The following is a 22,763-nucleotide window of genomic DNA, read 5'->3' on the forward strand; positions in this document are numbered from 1 at the left end:
ATATATAATTTTTAACACACACACATTTATTTTAATATAGCTATCTGAGGAAATACATGGCATAGAATTTTAAGGTGTGTGCCTCAAAAGAGAAGGAATGATTATCCACTTTTTTCCCTAAAAGTTTAGTCACCAATATTAACACTGAGGAGACTGTAGAGGGTTTTAAACAGATGTGTTCATAAGTCATAGGGCATCAGCCTTATAAAACATAGCTACAAAACAAGGCATTGTTTCAATATCCATGTTAAAGCATGAACCCTGTCTGGCCATCTGCTGGAAGTGCTCTCTCCCCTCAAAATATCTGCAGGCATTTCTCAGACTTTCACCTTTTCTTCAACAATCCCCTTGCCTCTGCTCTGACCCTTCTCTGCGCTGGTATGTTCTTAGTGTCCTTCCTTAATAACAGCTGTTGAGAGTGTTATTCTGCTGGCACTGTCATCTCCATGCATGTCCACCTGGAATTCCCTCTTCCCTCCAGGCTCAGAAAGTGAATGCTCCTTTCTTTGGCTCTCCCAGCTCCACTGATAGCAGACTAAGATTTTAACAATACTTGCCAAAAGTCTAGGGGAAAGAGTAGTTCAACTTACAAAATAATGCAGGTATTCAAACCCCAATCTTGTCTTGATGGCACACCTCAGAGTCAAAGCCAGACTCCTCTCTGGTTCTGTATGGATGTCCTTCCTCGGTTCAGTTCTAAGGTGGCCCTAAAGTTGTTACCCCCAGGAGAAATCCTTCTCCCTGTTCACCAGTGAGTATCTCTTAGATCTCTGTGGAACAGACATGGCAAGACACATAATCAACCACATATTTAACATTCATTCTGTCATTCAGCAAATATATATTAGATGCTGACAACAAGGAACAAGAGAGACAAACCTCCGTTCTTGTGAGACTTATTTTCTAGTGGGAGAAGAAAAAGCACAAGGAAACAAAGGGAAAACATTAGGGAATGTGGTTAGTGCTGCTAAGGAAATGGAAAGGTGGATACGTACAGGCACAGTATCCTAGGATGGAACAGGAAGGGGGAAAATGAATAACATTTTCTAAATTAACAAAATGACAACATTACATGGTAGCACAAGTATCACAAGAAAGCTACTGATGGGGATGGAAAGAAAGAGAGTTCTCCCCGCTGTTTTACTGTGAAGCTGTGATTCTACGCAGACCTGCTCCCACTGGCCTTTCTCAGTGTCTTGTGAGATTTTGTGCTCATTTAACATAAAATATTGTGGTCCAAGGATAACAGTGCTTATTGTGCTTCTGCCCTCCCTCCCTTCCCTATAGATTAAGGATCATTTTCCTTTGTGGAGAGGAAATAGAGGAGAGTTCAGTCCTAAACCACAAGGGATACTTTAAGATGTTGACCAATCGTTTTTGCCAGTGCCCAGTGGCACATAGAGTATGTGCTTCTATAAACATGGATCTAGATGTATGCACTTACACACACACACACACATTTAGAGTGTAAAATAACATAAAAGCTAGAAAGCACATTTATATACATTTATGCATAACTAAGGAAACCCTCATTTTCTGGAACCTGTTAATGAGATCAGTTATAATAAATACATAATATATTTAATACAAAATATAAGTACATATCCCTACAATTGTTTCAACTCAATAGTTGTTTTAACTCAGGCATCTAGCTACTTGGGGTGATCAAGCATATGATTAAGGTGATTATAAATTTTCATAAGAAAGAATGTTTTCTTTAGAAGGAAGGCAGAAGAATGTCTCACTGTGAAGAAGCTCCTGATCTTGACAATTATAAGAAAACTTTTAGACCGTGGTCTCCTATATTTCAAAATAAATATGAGAGTAATTTTTTTTTTTGAGACAGTGTTTTGCTCTGTCGCCCAGGCTGGAGTGCAGTGGCACAATCATGGCTCACTGCAGCTTTGACCTACCATCCTCAAGCAATCCTCCTGCCTCAGTCTCCTGAGTAGCTGGAACTACAGGCGCACACCACCACACCCGACTAATTATTTTTACTTTTCTTTGTAGCGATGGGGTCTCACTGTGTTGCCCAGGCTGGTCTCAAACTACAGTGGCTCAAACAATCCTTCCAGTACTGCCTCCCGAGGTGCTGGGATTATAAGCGTGAGCCACAGCACCTGGCCACAGAGTACATTTTAAATGTCTTAATAAAACGTGACAGGTAAGTGAAGTGATAGATATGTTAAATTGCTTGATTTAATCATTCTATATTGTATACATAAATCAAAACATCATGTTGTACCTCACAAATGTATACAATCATGGTTTGTCAATCAAAAATAATATTGAAAGAAAAATTATTTAGAGAATGCTACAAAGAACATGGTGAACAATGCTTGCTTGGCTCCGTTTGTATACAGAAAACATAGAGTAATTCAGTGTCTACTTTGAATATTTTTATGCAGGCTAAATTGCAATGGCTAATGAGACAAAAAAAATCAAGTGATTTCCAAAACCTGTTGTAGTTAATTGTACAATTCTGGTATGAGAATCTCAGATTTTTTTTTTTTTTTTAATGACTGTAGCATAGACTCTGGACTTAGCCCAAGATCACATTTATTAGCTATGAGATAGATATGATTTGGCTCTGTGTCCCCACCCAAATCTCACCTTGAAATATAATAATCCCCGCGTGCCAAGGGCAGGACCAGATGCAGATAATTGAATCATGGGGGCAGTTTCCATCATGCCGTTCTCGCGATAATGAGTGGGTCTCATGAGATCTGATGGGTTTATAAGAGGCATCCCCCTTCGCTCGGCACTCATTCTCTCTCCTGCTGCCCTGTGAAAGGGCACCTTCTGCCATGATTGTAAGTTTTCTGAGGCCTCCCCACCCCTGCAGAACTGTGAGTCAATTAAACCTCTTTCCTTTATAAATTACCCAGTGTCAGGTATTTCTTCATAGCAGCGTGAGAACAGACTAATACAGAGATCTTGGTCAAATTAATCTTTCTGAGGCTCCTTTTTGATACCTGCATAGCTGTCACTGTGATTCTTGCTTGGATTCTCACACCCTGGGAGGGTCAGGATTGCTAGGCAAAGGTTAACAAGGGTTAGTATTATTATTATTTTTTTAACTTGAACCATTCAATGTATGGGCTGGGACCTGTGGGCTTCTTGCAATATCTTACTCTAAAAAAAGATGTAATTGTGATGGTTGCAGGAGTTCCCGTATAAATTCCCCTCCAAGGTGCAAGGGACTCACAACTCTAGTATTAATGACGACAATAAAACAACAACCTCAAAATAAATAAAAGCCTTTCTTTCTCTTTTAACCAATCTTTGACTTGTACAGGGTTGGGGAAACAGTTTCTTCACCCTCTTGCCCTGTTCTTCACTTTTTCCTAAGAAACTGAGGTACTAAACTATGTTGGATTCTCTGCTGCTGGGGTGGTCCATATTCACTAGTGGGAAGTTCATCATAGGCTAAAATTTCTTTCTCCTTTAATCTTATGGCTAGATTGGTGACAGGGCCTTAGTTTAGCCATCTCTTCTTTTCTTCTTGTACTCAGGGTTTTATGCTGGAACACACACTCCCTCTCTATCTATCACTTAGACATTAGGTTCAGAAGATCTGTCTGCCTGATGACAGATAACTTTTTATAGAGAGCTGTTTTTTATGGTAGAGTACATTTCATTTGTTTGTTGTCTTGTTTTAATAAAAGACCCTGTCTCTGAAATTTCTCCAGGTTAATTTTATTTCTTTTTCCATGCAATACTTTCCTTATTTATTACTTCTGTCTCCTGTTCCATGTGAGCAGCCCAAGGATGCTAAGATTCTAAGATAAGATATTTAATTTAGAGTTTGGTGGTCTGGACTGTGATCTGAGAGTATGCCATGTGTCCTAGGCAAATTACCAGAAAGTTCTGCGTTTGTTTATTTGGCATTAGCCAGGCTAATAATGAAGCGGACTTTAATTTCTCATTTGCTGTGGTCCCTTGTTTTTATGGGGACATTACAGGAAAAAGCTGTGAGATTAAGGCAGGATTCATATGTTCCTGTTCCCCTGTCCCCAGGAAAATGCCATCTAATGTTATAAAATGTCATCCCTCTTTCTAAAACATCACTTTTCCATTGAGAATACAGCCATCAAAACTTTTTCTAGATTTGAAGCATATGCACAATTCTTTTCCAAATCTTTACTTAATTAACGTGCCAATACAGATGAAATTTGAATAATAATGAGGTAACAATACAGTTGGAAAGTACTTAGTTGTGGTCCCAGATACCAAGGCAATGAGATCTCGGCTGCAAAGTGTGTCATCAGCATCTGGCTTTCTGGGTTATGATGTGGTCAGGGATGTGTCTTCTGGCCCATTTTGGAGGCGCAAAAATGGTGATCCATGTTTGGATTTATGTGGAAGGGACAGTTCCACAGTATGGAAAAGGGGAGACAGTCCCAGGAAGCGTGAAGAGGAAAGGTCATTGGTAAGTCACTACTCTTTGCTCAGAGTCCCACAGCAAACAGCTCCTCTTGCTCAGGCAGGTGGCTGGATCTTCTGTCCCATCTCTCCCTTAGGTGAGGTCCTTGTTTTTCTTTGCCTTCGCTCCTTTTATACCAGCATGGCTCAGTGGCTCAGTGAGGCAAACTGAGGCAAGTTGAACTGTAAACAACCTGGAGCTTCTCAGATGAAAATTCCAGTTTCCTCTAAATTCTAGAGATTTTTCCTAATTAAATACAGTTAAGTAAGTCAATCGTGTGTGGATTTTCCCATCACTGTTTTATCCAGGCTCTTAAATGTGTCTTTTCCTCCCTACTTGTTTAATAACTTTAATCAATTTTACTGATCTTAGAATTTTTTGGGAAGTTAGAGGTAAAAAATTGGCAAAAATGTAGGCCAATTCATTTTAAATCTTAGTAGTTTATCGGGTAAAGACAAGACAAAACAAAACAAACAAAAAGAAAATAGGCTTAATAAAATGTGAAATTATTAAAATTCCTCATTTAATCCTTCCTTGTTCCCAGAAAGTCTAGGTAGAAAGCAGCTATCTTTGATGACAGAATGATAAAGAAACCACCTCCTAATTCTTGATATATCCCTGGTACCTATCCCATGCTCTAACAACTTACAGGCAATTAGCAAATACTTTTTGAAATAACATACAGATGAAATGATTGACTAACAGACTGTGATTTCTCAATCGTTGGTTAACTATTTAAACTATATTTGAATCTCAAGTGTGCAAAAATGGGTTGCCCACTTATTATAAGTCCATCCATGGCCCCCTCTTAGTTTACTATATCTTCTGTTTTCTTCTTCACCCACCACCCTTTCATTTCCATGTTTCCAAGTACATTAACCTCTCTGTCAACTTTCTTATCTAGAATAACTGTACTAGTTAGGGAACTGCTATCTATTGTTTCAAATAAACCTGAAACCTTGGTGGCTAACAAAGCTGAAATTTATTTTTTGTTCATTTAAAGTTCAGTGTGTATATGCGTGCATGTGTGTGTGTTTGTGTGTGTGCATACATGCATATGCAAATACATACATATGCATTTTGAAGCACTGGGGAGGGGCTGTTTCACACAGTCATCCAGGAACTTAGACCAAGGGAGATCTGCATCAATGCATGCTTTCCAAGGTTACCCAGAAAGAACAGAGAAAGTGGAGACTTGTGTAGATTTTTAGGAGCCAGGCTTAGAACAGGTTACATCATTCCTTCCTGTATCACCAGCCAAAACTCTGGTCCATGGCCACAGCTAACTGCAAGGCAGTCTGGGAAATGGGTTTGATGAACAGGAAGTCAGTCTCAGCTTAGAATTCTTTCAAAACATCATCTCTATAATTTTCACAATTAGGGTACAACCAGAAAAATAGAATATGTTTTTGCTTTGATGGTGGTTAGAGGGTACACATATTTTTCTGAAGGTATGGAGAATACAATTAATTATGAAATGGTATTGGGCTCTAAATCTCATTTTATTTTTCTTTCACCACTGAAGATTCTTTTGCTATGATAACATCTAGCACTTATATAAAGCACTTATTATGTACCTCACACTGTTCTAAGCTCTTTGAATGGATACATTTATTTAACACTCATGACAACTCTGTAAAGAAACTAGTGTTAGAAATAGAGACTGTTATTTCTATTTTATAGATGAGGAAACTGTAAATAGTATAACCAGATTATGAACCCAAGAAACTCCAGAATAGCTCACCATACTCTTCATTCATAATTTATAAAAGACTCATCTGTAATCTCCTTTAGAGTTTTTACTTAATTTTCTTAGTTCTCTTTTGGGTGAGGCTTGTTTGATTATTATTTTCAAAGGTGTAGCTTTAGGTTTGATTAATCATGTCCATTGCTATTTATTGTGGTTTATTTTTTTTCTCCTTTTCTTTGCTATCTTATTAATTTGTTTATTTGGATTTACTCTGTTGCTCTTTGTCTAAATTTTGAATTTAGGTACTTAATACATTTGTTTCCATTTATCTCCTACTTTCTGATAAATAAATATGTTTACAGTTGTAAATTTCCCCCTACAGTCTGGTTTAGCTACATCCCAGAAATTTTTGCATATTATTTTGTCATTGTGATTTACCTTTTAGCACTTAATAATTTTCTTTATAGTTTCTGCTTTAATCTAGGAGTTTTGTAGTTAGTGGCTTATAGAAACAAGGGATTTGAAAGTCATCTGTTTATGATTAGTGAAAGCCAACTGTTTTATTATTGATTTCTGTTGCTATTCTGTATTACTTATTATTGATTATAATTTTATTGTAGGCTTTCTTTGTGGGCCAATAGCTGATTTATTTTGAAATGTTCATGATATTCTCCAAAATGATGTGCATTCTGCTTCTGTTGACTGTAGCATTTCTAAAGTTAACTCTTAGATAAATTGTATTTCACTGTAAAAATCCCTTTTTTGCTTTTTTAAAGTCTTGTTGATGTATCAGATCTTGATAGGGTTGCATTAAAATATCCAACTACAATTTTTTATTCTCTCTCCATATTTTTATAAATTGTCTTGTTCTGTATTTTGAGGCTAGTGTATTAGGTTCATGTATATTTCTGATTACTATAGCTTCATGATCTCTTTTTCTTTTTATCAGAATGAGATGCTTTCCTTCATTTTAAAACCACATAAGAATTTTATGCCTTAAATTTTCTTTTGTCTATGTGCCAAGACAACTCAATGAGGGAGGAATAGTCTTTTCAGCAAAGGGTGCTAAAACAACTGGATATTTACCTGTAAAATAATGAAGTTGGATGAATATCCCACATCATGTACAAATGTTAATTCAAAATAGACCTTAGCCATAAATACAAAAATTAATTCAAAATAGACCTTAGCCATAAATACAAGAGCTAAAACTATAAAAATGATTTTTATAGTTTTAAACGAAAAAAACATAGGAGTCAATCTTCATGATTTTGGATTAGGCAGTTGTTTACTTTAGATTTAGTTGTTCGATATTCATAAAATAGCATACTGGGATTTCTAGTTCATCACCTGTTTTTGTAAATCAAGTTTATTGATGGACAGCATGCTCATTCTCATTCATTTACTTTAGTCTAAGACTGCTTTCATGCTACAATGGTGGATTTGCATAGTTTAGATTGACCATACAAACCATAAGTTATAGATTATTTCTTACTTGGTCCTTTACAGAAAAAGTTTGTCAACCCTCCTGGTTTAGACAATATTAATAGTAATCTTCATAAAAGTTGTTCACCTTTTCTTCCTTATCTTCTTCTTTTCTCCTGGACTAATTCCTATTCTTGTTGAAGTAATTTTCTCCAAGAGTTTCTTCAAAGAGATCCTATGTGTGGTAAACATTCTAAAAACCTTAGATGACTAAAATTATTCTTATTTAGCCCTTAGATTTAAATACTGACTTACTTGGATTTGTAATTTCAGGGTCATTTTTTTTTGAAAATATTGCTTTATTGTCTTTTTCCTTCTGCTTCACTATTGAGAAATCTGATGATTCTTATTTTTTTGGAGAGGATTCACTTTTTTCTTTTGGAAAACCTCTCTTTTTGGTTACCTGAAATTTTAGAATAAATACCTAGTTAATTTTTTCACTGTTACTTACCATGTTTAAAACTCAACAAGCTTCTTTAATCTTTTCAGATTATTTTCTGGTGCATTTATTATAAATATCAACTACTTAGATCATCTATGTCACTTATCTTCTCTTATGTTTTCTTCTTGATCTTTTTTATCCCTGTGCCTTCTGGGAAACTATTTTGATCAGCAATTTCTGTTTTGTTATTTCTTTTACCCACTGACATTTTAATTTCAGCAATTATATTTTCATACCCAAAATATCCAAGTGGTTCTTCTACAAAATACATTGGTTTCTTTTTCATGTTTTCAGTGTCCTTGTTTATTATGCCAAAACTATTTTATTGTGTTTACTTTCAATTCTTATCTTTTTATTTCATTAGTACTGCTTTCCTATGGTAGAGATTGTGCCATCATTTCTTTTATTCTGTTTGGCATTCTCATATATCTTAAATATTCCATTTTTCATTTCCTTGCTGCTATCAGATATCATGTCTACTAATAGCTAACTGGAGGAAGAGTTAAGACAATAGACCCTTGCTTGTGTTCAAGGAGATTCAAAGGGTGGGGAGCATGCCTCAGGGTGGAGACCCTCTGGTGTTGCTATCAGGGCTCAATTGTTCTCTGCCCTTTTCCCTAGGGAATCTCTCAGTACCTCTGCCCTAACCTCTTCTCTCCTACGGAGGCAGTTAAGGTGGGGTGAGAAGAGGAGGGAGCAAGTAATGAGTTGGGGCTAGCTGCCCACCTTTAGCATAGCTGTTATATCCCTACCTCAGCCAACTGGCAGCTTCAGCTCTCCTGCTTTTCCTGGCTCAGGTGCATTCCTATGCCATGACAACAGCGAGGCAGAATTTGCTCCCCCTAGGGCAATGTGAGAGAGGGAGAAACAACACAACCCAAGATCTCTCCCAATCATCTCTGCCTCTGAAAAGATTTTGTCACAGTTTTTCAGTTTGTTTTTTGAGACTGGGTCTGTGACAATCAATCAGTAACCGTATCCTTCTGGTCTTATTTCCAGAATTGAGTTTTGAGGGAGGGTGCCAGCAGTTTCTGCCAGTTTGCCTTTTTGTTTCTCTCCATAAATGGTTTGGTACATTTTTAATGCAACTATTCCACTTTAGGAACTTAGTTCTGGATGAGAAAAAATAGAAATTATAGCATTTTTATTTTATTTTTCATGCCTTGATTTTTATTACAAGGTGGCAAATGCTCATCATGTTAAACATTAGAAAATAAATATTTTAGATCAGCTGAAATTCCACTAACCAAGGAAAATTGAAATTACAGCTGGATGAAGTTCATATTATAATTTTTGACTCTTGGTGTTTCTGGAGAAATTCTGTCAAAAATAACAGAGGTAAAGAATTTTCATTTATCATTCTTTTGGGTTCTAGAATAATCCTTTGGCTTATCCCATGGGCCTAGAAACCAAACTAGGGTGAACTGGGAGAATATGTAGAGCAAAGATCATTTGGGTAAATTGTCAACCTTTGAAGCACACAAAACATCTCCAAATCAATCTTAACAGTAATAGCATGGAAGGCACATGTGTTCCCTGTTGGCCACAGTATCTTCAGAACACCTTTCTTTTTTTAGACAAGTCCACAGAAACTTAAGCAAATAAGAATAATAACAAAAAAATGTGGTGAGAACATCAAAAGTGGCACAGAGTGGGAGGACTCTTCGAGAATATGAGAATCAGCTGCAAATCCTGTTAATATGATCCTAGTCATATATGCAATAAATATTGTTTTAACAAAAAATTATCTTTTAACAGTTTTCAAAAGGTGAGAGAGGCAGTAGAGTACATATGTGAGGTTGTTGAGGAGGGAAGATTTTGGAGCAAGAGGTTATTCTTCATCCCTCAGGACAGAAAGACAATAGATAACACCTAAATGTGAACAATACAAAAATAAAAGAAATATTATCTAGCAAAACAGTTAGTTAGTTGAGCAGTACAGCTATGAGTTGGGAAACACAGGGCATGGATCTGCTGTTTTAATAAACCTTGTGATATTGACTTTTTAAATTCATGTACATGTTTTGTTTGGATAAAAACAATTGGATAAACAAGACCAAAAATAAATAAATAAATAGCTTAAGGTAGTGGAAGAAAATGTAAGAGAATGTTTATGGGATCTTAGAGTGCTGAAGTCTTCCTAACATAAAGGCAAATTATTTGTAAGACTTCCCTGACTGCCCTGTTTATAGTAAATCCTGTCCAGTTTGTCACATATGTAGCAATTTTATTTATGGTGCTCTGAAAATGAAGCTATTTTTTTACTTTTAAGTAAGTTCTCATATCTATTACCTGAATATAAAATATGCTCAAATGGCATAAAGGGAAAATGGAAAACACACATACAAAACACACTGAAATGTAAATAAAAAACTGTGTTAATAACCAGGTAAAAATCGAATGAAACCATGGATATGCTGTCTTGTCAATACCATTGGTAAAGGTGTGCATCTTCAATGGTAGTGCCATTATGGCTATAAGTGCAGAAAGTTTCTAGAAGTAGACTTGCTGGGACAAAGATATGGTACACACAACCAAAATGTTCTCCAAAGGTGTCAATACACACTTTCACAGTGATATCCAGATTATTTGTTGCCCAGACTGGAGTGCAGTGGCACAATCATGGCTCACTGCAGCCTCAACCTCCTGGGATCAAGCAATCCTCCCACCTCAGCCTCACAAGGTGAGCTGTGTGCCACCACACTCAGCTAAATTTTTAATTTTTTGTAGAGATAGGGTTTCACCATGTTGCCCAGGCTGGTCTAGAGCTCCTGGGCTCAAGTGATCCTCCTGCTTTGGCCTCTCAAAGTGTTGGGATTACCGATGTGAGCCACGGCACCCAGCCAAATATATGAGTTTATGATTGATTGATATACATGACCCCAAGTAGTATCTGCTATTTAAATATCACACTATACTTTCATTTTAAGAGTGATCACCTTATAATTAAGATATTTCTAGGAGTGTATACTTTTTCTAAATAATAATCAGAGGGATAATCTCTCCCATCCACATATGTACGTAGAATGTTTCAAACTCATAGTAGTTTTTCATAAAATAAAGTCATTTACAAACTGCCATGCTAACTTATGATTTCCCTTTCAACTGGTATTGCTGGAGAAAGAACATTTTCTTTCTTCATACAACTATTTCTGGTATAATTCTTCCCTATCTCTTTTACAGATAGTTTTTCCATTGTAACAGATTCCTTTGACTTCAAACATGTCCTTCTTCTCTCCATACTCCACTGCTGTTGTCACTAATAAAGATTTTATGTCCCTCCGCTGCCTAGGAAATCTTGCTCTGGCCACTATAATGCAGACAAGGGAATGGTTTCGACTTTAAGATAGATCATATGATAGGAAACAAAACAAGTATCAGTAAATTTAAGAAAATATAAATTATATCAAGTACTCTCTTAGACCATGGTGGAATAAAATTGGAAATCAACTCCAAAAGTAACCCTCAAAACTATGCACATACATGGAAATTAACCTCCTCTTGAATGATCACTGAGTAAACAATGAAATCAAGATGGAAATTTAAAAATTCTTTGTACTTGACTATAATAGTGATACAACCTATCAAAACCTCTGGAATATAGCAAAATCGGTGCTAAGAGAAAAGTTCATAAAATTAAATGCCTACATCAAAAAGTCTGAAAGAGTACAAATAAACAATCTGAGGTCATACCTCACAGAACTGGAGAACAAGAACAATCCAAACCTAGACGCAAAAGAAGAAAAGAAGTAAGGAAGATCAGATCAGGACTAAATGAAATTGAATAAAACAAACAATCAAAAAATAGAAAAGATAAATGAAACGAAATGCTGGTTCTTTGAAAAGACAAACAAAATTGATTGATAGGCCGTTAGTGAGATTAACCAAGAAAAGAAGAGAGAAGATTCAAATAAGCTCAATTAGAAACAAAACGGTAGATATTGCTACTGGTAACACAGAAATAGAAAAGATTATTCAAGGCTACTATGAACACCATTAGGTGCATAAACTAGAAAACTTAGAGAAGATAGATAAATTCCTGAAAATATACACCCTTCCTAGATTAAACCAGGAAGATATAACATCTCTGAACAGGCCAATAACATGCAGTGAGATTAAAATGGTAATAAAAAAATTACCAACAAAAAAAGTTCAGCATTAGATGGATCCACAGCTGAATTCTATCAGACATTCAAAGAAGAATTGTTACCAATCCTATTGAGCTGTTCCAAAATATAGAGAAAGAGGGAATCCTCCCTAAATCATTCTGTGAAGCCAGTATCACCCTAATACCAAAACCAGGGAAGGACATAACAAAAAAAAGAAAACTACAGACCAGTATCCCTGATTAAAATTGATGCAAAAATCCTCAACAAAATACTAGCTAACCAAATCTAACAGCATATCAAAAAGTTAATCCACCATGATCAAATGTGTTTCATACCATGGCTGCAGGGATGGTTTAACATGTGTAAGTCAATAAATGTGATACAGCACATAAACAGAATTAAAAACAAAAATCACATGATCATCTCAGTAGACACAGAAAAAGCATTTGACAAATCTAGCATTCCTTTATGATTAAAACCCTCAGCAAAATTAGCATAGAGGGGACATGCCTTAAGGTAATAAAAGCCATCTACCACAAACCCACAGTAAATATTGTACTGAATGGGCAAAAGTTGAAAGCATTCTCTCCGAGAACTGGAACAAGACAAGGATACCCACTTTCACCATTTCTATTCAACATAGTACTGAAAGTTCTAGCCAGAGCAATGAGACAAGAGAAAGAAATAAAGGGCATCTAAATCGAGAAAGAGGAAATTAAACTGTCACTGTTTGCTGATGATATAATTGTTTACCTAGAAAACCCTAAAGACTCATCCAAAAAGCTCCTAGAACTGGTAAATGAATTCAGCAAAGTTTCGGGATACAAAATTAATGTACACAAATCAATAGCTCTGCTATGCAACAACAATGACCAAGCTGAGAATCAAATCAAGAACTCAGCCACTTTCACAACAGCTGCAAAAAAATAAAATACTTAGCAGTATACCTAACCAAGGAGGTAAAAGAGCTCTATAAGGAAAACTATAAAATATTGCTGAAAGGAATCACAGATGACACAAATAAAAACACATCCATGCTCATGGATGGGTAGAATCAATACTGTGAAAATGATGATATTGCCAAAAGCAATCTATAAATTCAATGCAACTCCCATCAAAATAGCACCATCATTCTTCACAGAACTAAAATTAAAATCCTAAAATTCATATAGAACCAAAAAATGCGCACATAGCCAAAGCAAGACTAGGCAAAAAGAACAAATCTGGAGGCATCAATATTACTTGCCTTCAAACTATATTATAAGGCCATGTCACCAAAACAGCATGGTACTGGTCTAAAAATAGGCACATAGACCAAGGGAATGGCATAAAGAACCCAGAAATAAAGCCAAATACAGCCAACTGATCTTCCACAAAGCAAACACAAACATAAAGTGGGGAAAGGACACCCTATTCAAAAAATAGTGCTGGGATAACTGGCAAGCCACATGTAGAAGAATGGAACTGGATCCTCGTCTCTCACTTTCTACAAAAATAAACTCAAGATGGATCAAAGACTTAAATCTAAGACCTGAAACCATAAAGATTCTAGAAGATAACATTGGAAAATCCCTTCTAGACATTGGCTTAGGCAAAGACTTCACGACCAAGAACCCAGAAGCAAATATAACAAAAACAAGGACAAATAGATGGGACTTCACTAAAAAGCTTCTGCATAGCAAAAGAGATAATCAACAGAGTTAAAAGACAACCCACAGAGTGGGAGAAAATCTTCACAACCTATACATCTGAGAAGGAACTAATATCCAAAATCTACAAAGAACTCAAACAAATCAGCAAGAAAAAAAAAAACAATCCCATCAAAAAGTGGGCTAAGGACATGAATAGACAATTCTGAAAAGAAGATATACAAATGGCCACAAGCATATGGAAAAATGCTCAACATCACTAATTATCAGGGAAATACAAATCAAAACCTACAATGCAATACCATCTCACTTCTGCAAGAATGGCTATAATAAAAAAATTTTAAAAAATAGATGTTGGCATGTATGTGATGAAAAGGGAACACTTTTACACTACTGGTGGGAATGTAAACTAGTACAACCACTATGGAAAACAGTGTGGAGGTTCCTGAAAGAACTAAAAGTAGATCTACCATTTGATCCCGCAATCCCACTACTAGGTATCTACCCAGAGGAAAAAAGTCATTATATGAAAGAGAGACTTGCACACATATGTTTATAGCACCACAATTTACAATTGTAAAAATATGGAACTAGCCCAGATGCCCAATCAATGAGTGGCTAAAGGAAATGTGATATGTATATATATATATATGATATATATGTGAGATATATATGATATATATGAGAGATATATATGATATATATGATATATATATTTTATATATATATATATGGCATTTGCAGCAACCCGAATGGAATTCGAGACTATTATTCTAAGTGAAGTAACTCAGGAATGGAAAACCAAACAGTGTATGTTCTCATCCATATACGAGAGCTAAGCTATGAGGACACAAAAGCATAAGAATAATTCATTGGACTTTGGGGACTTGGGGGAAGGGTGAGTGGTGGCGAGGGATAAAGAACTACACATTGGGTACAGTGTATACTGCTTGGGTGATGGGTGCACGAAAATCTCAGAATTCACCACTAAAAAACTTATTAATGTAACCAAACACCACCTGTTCCCCCAAGAACGTATTGAAATATAAAAATAAATAAAAAATTGAAAAAAAAAGACCAGATGACTAAATCCTGGACTGGATTCTAGATCAGAAAACAAAATGCTATGAAGGACAGCATTAGGACACTATACATATGGGACTACATGTTAGGTAATAATATTATATCAATGTTAAATGTAGTTAATTTTAAAATATAAAAATATAAGATCATTTTTTCAGAAGATAAAAATGGAAATCTTTAGGGGTAGAGAATTATGATATCTGCAACTTATTCTCAAATGGTTCAGCAAACAATAATATTGTAATATATACTCAGAGAGAATACGGGTTAAAAACAAACATGAAAAAATGCTAATAATTGGTGAAGACAGATAAAGATCCTAGAGGTGTTTATTGCACTATTCTTGTAATTGCTTCTGTAGTTTTGAACTTTTTTCAGAATAAAAATTTTTTTTAAAAATTAGAGAATCTAATGCTTTATGATAGTCTAATGAGTTACTTGCTTTACTCTGTTCCTAGAGTAAATGTAACTTAACAAGCTATCTGTAAAACAATTGTCAATAAATGTTCAAGGACCTTACAGTATTCATACTCTTAATCCAGATCATTGGGAGTTTATCCTAAGAGTCAGTTATGAAATATGGGGGATGGGGGGAAGTATAAAGAGAGGTATTCATTTTACATCATTTAATATATTAAAAATCTGGAAAATAAAAGTCATTCATTAAATTATGGTATATTTCTAAATAAGGCAATAGATTATCAACATATTAAGATTTCTATCCACATTAAAAATACTTGTGTTATATTATTCTGTGTAAAGAGCCAATATCAAATTATGTATAATTATGATCCCAATGATATACAATCAATTTTTCATAATAAAAACTGATATCCACCAAAACATGAATAATACTTATCCGTGGTTGTGAATTATGAGTTATAATTTTCTTTATATTTGTCAATTTTGTTTTGTTTTGCTTTGTTCTGTAGAATAAGAGGGTGGAGCTCTGAGTTAAAAGTCCAAGGAATCCCCAGCTAGTTTATGATAATCATCATGATCCTCTGTTTCATCGTCTTCCTCATTTCTTCTGTGATAAACTTTTAAAGATGTGCTTCTCCTACCGTTTGCTGAAGAGAAGACAAAACATGTAACTAGAGTTTCTGGGGTGAAAGGCTGAAGTTGACAGCTACATATTGAAAATACCTTGGAAGTCTTGATCTCTTTGCAAAATGCATATGAGTTTATTTCTCATTCTATTTGATAACATTATCTATTGGTTTTAATATAAGAATAATATAGTTGTGTGAAAGTATATGGGAATATACCATTTTACAAAATAAATTCTTGATTTTCAAATTAATATCCCGAGTCCCTAAACCAAATGAAAACAAAGTAGCTTCAAATAAATGAAGACATCACTGGTGATTGCCTAATTTCCTGCTTCGAATGACTTTCTTTCAGACTGAAATGAAGAACAAGTGTGTATACTTTCTCTAGAAAGGAGGAGTCTAGAAGGAAAAATCCCATGAGATTGGTGTTTAAAAAGGAAAATGCTACTAGGCACATGCAAGAAGGAAATATACTCTTTTATGAGAGGACAGAATTCTGTTTTAATGCAGAACAGTGAGATGTTCCTGGAGGTCACGTGACAAATTGGATCCTATGCAATAACCTATTTGGGTCATCAGCACATGTTAAAAAAAATCCTACTGTGAATCTCAGATGAAAAGTTTTGCTAAAATCCAGAGTGCATGGGAGGAGATGATAGACTGGTAGAAAAACAAAGCCCAGAGGAGTGTCTTTAACTTGGTGCTGTGAGATTTACTGGGGCCCGACAGGGGTCAGACTTGAGGTCCTTCTTGTTCACAATCTATAAAAAATGATATAGATTGGTTAATTCTGCTGACACACAGAGCCAAGGGAGGCGTAGCCCTTCAAAAAAAAGTCAGTTAAACCCAGAGTGTTTGGGGCTATTCCCTTGGCCTGAAAATTCTCAGAAATTAGTTGAAGCTAGTTCATCAGTGGTCACATTTGGGGGAGAATGTACGGCCTATAAAGTAAGTGTAGAAGACCCAATCAAAAGTTGTTTTTGGCACAAGAGGTAAAATTACATTAGTGTAACTTGAATTCCTGGATTGCTTTAGACAATGCCAAGATCTGGGACTCAATTTTAGATAAGGCAAGTTTCCCAGCCTCCTATTTCAGTCATGTCAAAAGAAAGTACAGCAAATGGGAATAGCGCACGTACATTTTTAGTGTGACAGAACATGTCACCTTCAGCTTGCGTCTGATGGCTGACCACAGAGGGGACTGGGACCTGGAATACACTGTGTTCTTCACAACAGACAACCCAGGAAATCATAGCATGTAGACATTCTCATTTTATCCTTCCCTCCCACTTCATGAAGCCTCAGCAGAAATGCTATCTTTTTCCTGAAGAAGAAATGAGATGCATCCAAATTATTTGCTGTTTAGTATTGAATTTCTTCTTACAATTACAGAGGGGCGAGTGATTCATATAGGACGAAAGGCCCCCTACACTCATGATTTTTTCTGTGGTGCCCATTGCTTTCTTTCTCTCCAGACAAAACATTTTGTTTGGGGTTTACTATAGTGTTTGTTTTTATTTTAATATCAGTAGAAGGAAACTCTGAACACACAACCTTAATTGGAAAAATCTCTTTCCATAGTAAACTAGATTGTTGCACTGTTTAAACACAGCTAGTGGGGTCAGGTTTCTAAATATAGTGTTTTGGTGGAAGTCAGGGGCTTTCTAAGAGTTGAAGAGTTCTGTGATCCAGCTTATGGTTTTTGGAGTGGATTGTTTAGGTTAGAGGAGAGTCTAAAGCCATTTGAATTAGCAAGGTTTTAGGATTATGGATGGTGAAATTTCCCAAAGCAGTTTCAAGATTGAAGGTGGGGAGCCAGACTTCCTGCCAGGCTACAAAGGGGTGCTAAGCATGAGAAAATGGACTCCATAGAGTCTGGCAGATGATCGACATATGGATGAGGAGAGCTGGCTGGTGTCATGAGCCTCAGTGAAGGAGCGTTATGTTCAGGAGGGTGGGAAAGCAAGGGTCTAGAAGCTGTCATGTAGGTGCATAAAATGTTTTTCAGTACCTCCTACAACAACCATGGGGCCGTGGGGGTCACATCAACACAAGCAACACCATCATCACAAGTCTACAGGGTTCCAGAGACTATAGTGTAGGAGAAAGAACACTTTCTGGAATTTGAAGATATAGGAGAAATACAGTGGAGTGGTCTTTCCTAGGAATCCCATGGGAAGCACTGGGAGCTGGCCCGTGAAGGGAGAGGTGGCAGGATTAGGACGAAGGCCACAGGATGTGCTGATAAAAACTCAGGAGACACTGCAATCCTGGGAGGTCTCAGGAAAGACCAGGAATTGAGAAACAGATCCACTTGAGTTGGAAGAGAACAAAGGAGCTGAGAAATGTAGTTAAATTTTTTGCAAATTATACTCTTCAGCTGGGCATGGTGGCTCATGCCTGTAATCCTAGCAACTCGGGAGGCTGAGGTGGAAGGATCACTTAAGCCCAGAAATTCAAGACTGCAGTGAGCCATGATCGTACCACTGTACTCCAGGCCTGGGGGACAGAGCAAGACCCTCTGTCTCAAAAAAATAATAAATTAATAAATAATTAAAAAGTCTTCTTAGTACTTGATGAACCTGAGAAATGGGAACTCCATTTCTGGTTAAGTGGTTGATTTCTAAACGTTCTCATTTAGATAACCTCATTCTTGTGTGAATAGGTCTTGTTTTCTGAACCTGGCTTTCTGATTAAAGCAAAATTGGGGTTCACTCCAGTGACATGAACACAAGACTTATATAATTTAGAGAATGTACACCATTTTGTAAAAGTGCTGTCTTCCTTTTCAAGTCACGCTAAGGATGACGGCAAGGATGTTGTAGCACTTGGAAGGCCTCAGAGGAGGGGGAAGGAGCTGACTCTAAGAGTAAAAGGTTGAATGATTGTCAGGCGGGGGGCCAAGGAAAAGGGGAACACATCTGCCAACTCTCCACTCCCCGTCCAAGTGCTCCAACTTCCCATCCACCGCCAAGACACATTTTATTTTTCTGACATGAAATATGTATATAATTCTAGCCTGATTTTTTAAAGCACAAGCGGGTTGATTCTGTTTATGCCTCCCTTTACTCCCACCCAGTGCAAACATTGGCTTCCAGCCTGGGGATGACGACAGGACCTAGCCAACAGAATCCAAGAGCCAGGAAGTAGATGGCTAAGTAAATATGCCCCCCAGTGCTGACATTTTTAACCAGGTAGGTGTAGAGGTGGAGGATCTGGATGGGAAGGCTCAAGCAAGGAAAACAGGTGGGAAAACAGCAACTAGCACTTAATGACTGATTTTTTGCTTGTAGTCTAAAGCCATTTGTCCGGTTTCCATATCTGAACTTCAAGCAGCATCTTCTGGACTTAGTTCTTGGTGGCTGGAGCAGGGAAAGTGTGGCCTCATTGAAATGGGATCAGGTTTCAGGATGTTTCATGTGTGTACCTGAAACACACAGCTTAGCATCTTCATGAGCAAAGAGATTTATGTAAGAAAGGAGATGTAATGTAAATTAAAGGAATTGAGCAATGGAAAATACGTGAGTCCATGAATTAACAGATTAACGTTATTGAGCACTTCTGGTGCGCCAAGGCACATCCACACTGATAAAGGAAGCCACCTTGGCAATGTATCTTGTAGCTGTTATCTCATTTCATTTAATCCTCATGTGGCTGCAGGTCAGCAATGGGAAGAACACTTAAAGATATCACTCCCACTGCAGAACGCAGGAATCCATGGCTTCAAAGATCTTGTGTCATTACTTGTTAACGTTCCTGAAAAAATTATTAAATATTATGCAATGTTTCAATACTTCAATGAGCAGAGTGGTTCTATTTTCTAAGGTTGTGTTCATTCCCAGCACCTAGATCATAATACATGTATTTTTATTACATGCATTTTTGAATGAAAAAATCGTTGATAATGAATGAAGGATTTATTTTGTCTGTTCTTGATTCTGAGAAACAGAAAAGAAGAATGTATGAATTCAGCTCAATTTATACTACTCAATTTTTGGTCTCAAAGAGCTGTAGGAAGGATGTTTACCCCAAACCAAAGCAAGACCTTCCTTTTTTTTTTTTTTTTTTTTTTTTTTTTTGACAGTCTCACTCTTTGTCACCCAGGCTGGAGTGCAATGGTGCGATCTCGGCTCACTGCAACCTCTGCCTCCCAGGCTCAAGCAGTTCTCCTACATCAGCCTCCCAAGTAGCTGGGATTAAAGGCGCCCCCCACCACACCTGGCTAATTTTTGTATTTTTGGTAGAGATGGGGTTTCATTATCTTGGCCAGGCTGATCTCAAACTCCTGACTTCAGGTAATCTGCCCGCCTCAGCCTCCCAAAGTACTAGGATTACAGGCATGCGCTACCATGCCTGGCTGACCTTCCTTCTTTTAAGTGGCTGCTTTACTTTGTTGCTCCTTTATGTTGAGGTGCCAGAGTGCAAGTGTTGTTGAGTGCAAAGTGTTGTTGCTGTGGTCATTAGCTTCAGCATAGGAAATGGCATGTGCTCTTCCAGTAGCCCATGTTAGACCTCATCTAGAGAGAGATTTGACGTTTATGAAACAAAAAAACGGTTAAATCTGTAAGAGATCCTTCAAATGTTTGCTCTGGGTCTCTCTTCCCCTTTCTCCCTCTTTCTCTTTCCCTCTCTTAATCTATAACTCTATCTACTAATGTCTCTGTCTGTCTTAGAATGGAGACCTCAAATACCTTCCCTATTACTTTGCCCTGGGTAAGCTCAGAATCTGAAAAGAGTCTTTTTCATAGGTTATGACTCAAAACAGTATTTGTTATTATAAGAATCAAAACCAAAGAACATGCCCATGTAGGAATATGCCTCAAATTCAAGTTATTAATTAATTAATTAGCTGGGTTAATGTTGTGTATTTTTAATTCTCAGTTTTCCATGCCTCTGTGCATGCCCACAGGATATGCTGCCTTTTCACTGGACTGTTCCTTGTGCAACCTCCTCCTCAATTTTTGGCTCGTCTTATATCTATGTTTAGACGCCTGAGCTCATCACTATACTCTCCTTTCTCCAACTGTTGTTGGGTGCATTCCCATGCTCCTGACTGCAAGCTGGACAGTTATGGAGCCGGATTCTCACTAAATTAGGATGGTATCTAAATAGCAAAAGGGCTCTTCTCAGCCAGAACAAAATAATATCTTCTATTTTCAGCCATCATGAGGGAAGTTCTGGAGGATTGTAGCTAAATGTGAGATGATGCTTTATTAGGCTGATGGTCTAATACTATCTTCCATATATTATACTGTTCCCTTTTGAGATGTATTTTTTTTCTGTATAACACCAAGTATCACATCTCATCTTTCATACTCCATAACTTCAGGGGGCACATTCAAGCAGACTGCAATGAGAATGGTGCCCCCTCGAAGTTTGCAGGGCATACCCAAACAGCCATATGTGTGGCACATATTCCTAAAGTCATAGTACGTTAGCACTAAAATGGGAAGTATAAATAATCTACTTCAAATTCTACTTTTCACAGATAGAAACTGAGGTCCAGCAATGGAGGTTCTTACATATTTTCATATGGTTATTTATCCAGTGGCTGTATGAGTTCATGTGTAGACCACACATTGCCTTACAATTATTCACTTTTCACACATAATAGCATTTGATGGGGGCTAAACCTTTATTTACCATATAAAGTTATTTAAAAATATTTTCACTTTCATAAACTTATAAGATCCCCACTTCGGCCGGGCGCAGTGGCTCACACCTGTAATCCCAGCACTTTGGGAGGCCAAGGTGGGCGGATCACGAGGTCAAGAGACTGAGACCATCCTGGCCAACATGGTGAAACCCCATCTCTACTAAAAATACAAAAATTAGCTGGGTGTGGTGGCGTGTGCCTGTAGTCCCAGCTATGAGGTGGGCTGAGGCAGGAGAATCTCTTGAACCCGGCAGGCAGAGGTTGCAGTGAGCCGAGATCATGCCACTACACTCCAGCCTGGTGACAGAGCGAGACTCTGCCTCAAAAAAAAAAAAAAAAAAAAAAAGATCCCCACTTTCCGGCCCCACCAACACAGAAGTTTTCATAATTTAAAAGCCATTAATAATTGAAATAAAATCAAAATTTTATTCCAAAATTTTTTGCATGAAAACATAAATACTCTTCCTAAGAAAGAGTTTGGGGTAGCATGAAATATACAAGTATAGACTTTAAAAAATTTCCTAAAAGAACACTCACTATTTTTTTTTTTTTTTTAACAGAGGATGCAATCTTGGGCGACACCTACTTTTTGGTCCCTGTCTACTAAACAGCATAAGCTTTATCTTTGATGCTTAGGTTATCCAGCAAAAGAGAGGTCCATAGCCCCCTGTGCTAGAAAGAGCATGGGCTGGGACTTAAAAGGCAGGTTTCCCTAGACTTGACTGTCTTGAGTTTCACTGTTTGACGCAGTCCATTTTATTTCCTTCCCTGGCCCATAGTTTACCAGTTTGTAAAAACAGGCTAGACTAGCTGATCCCTAAGGGTTCTTTTCATCTTTAATATCTTATAATTTATTTTTCTTGAATTAGGTAGAAGGTAAAGACAAATAGTTGTAATAGCACAGGATTCTGTGAGGATTAAATGATACCTACTGTAGGACATCTAATTTTCAACCTTGCTGCCTATATTTCCTTTTAATGGGATCATTTTGCTCTACTATTCATAGCTAATATATGACTTCCTCTTTACAATCAACTAGTTTGATCTACAGTGAAATCTCCTGGTTCCACCCTATCACTACCACCCCCACTTTCTAAATCTTGGAACTTCTTAGCCTTGAAGCAGCTTCTTGACTCCGAGCTGGGTATTTGTTTACTTGGTGTTTTCTATC

General features: G+C 37.0%; 1 protein-coding gene and 1 long non-coding RNA gene across 14 annotated transcripts in view; one reads left to right on the forward strand and one right to left on the reverse strand.

Moving 5' to 3' along the window:
* Nucleotides 1-22,763, forward strand: part of LOC134807944 (uncharacterized) — a 359,665-nt gene that overhangs the window by 277,928 nt on the left and 58,974 nt on the right. For 11 of the 13 annotated variants that reach the window (XR_010149620.1, XR_010149618.1, XR_010149616.1 and 8 more), the window contains one exon: nt 2,011-2,164. The exons of the other annotated variants lie outside the window; for them this stretch is intronic. Coding sequence is in view for 5 of the 11 variants with exons in the window: in XM_063790090.1 (XP_063646160.1) it covers nt 2,011-2,164 (154 nt within the window). In the remaining 6 variants the exon portion in view is untranslated. The remainder of the gene's footprint in view (nt 1-2,010; nt 2,165-22,763) is intronic. 13 annotated transcript variants of the gene reach the window in all.
* Nucleotides 1-22,763, reverse strand: part of LOC134807945 (uncharacterized) — a 430,365-nt gene that overhangs the window by 9,443 nt on the left and 398,159 nt on the right. The gene's annotated exons all lie outside the window — the stretch shown is intronic.

This window comes from Pan troglodytes, chromosome 12, assembly GCF_028858775.2.
Source record: "Pan troglodytes isolate AG18354 chromosome 12, NHGRI_mPanTro3-v2.0_pri, whole genome shotgun sequence".
Classification (NCBI taxonomy): Eukaryota; Metazoa; Chordata; class Mammalia; order Primates; family Hominidae; genus Pan; species Pan troglodytes.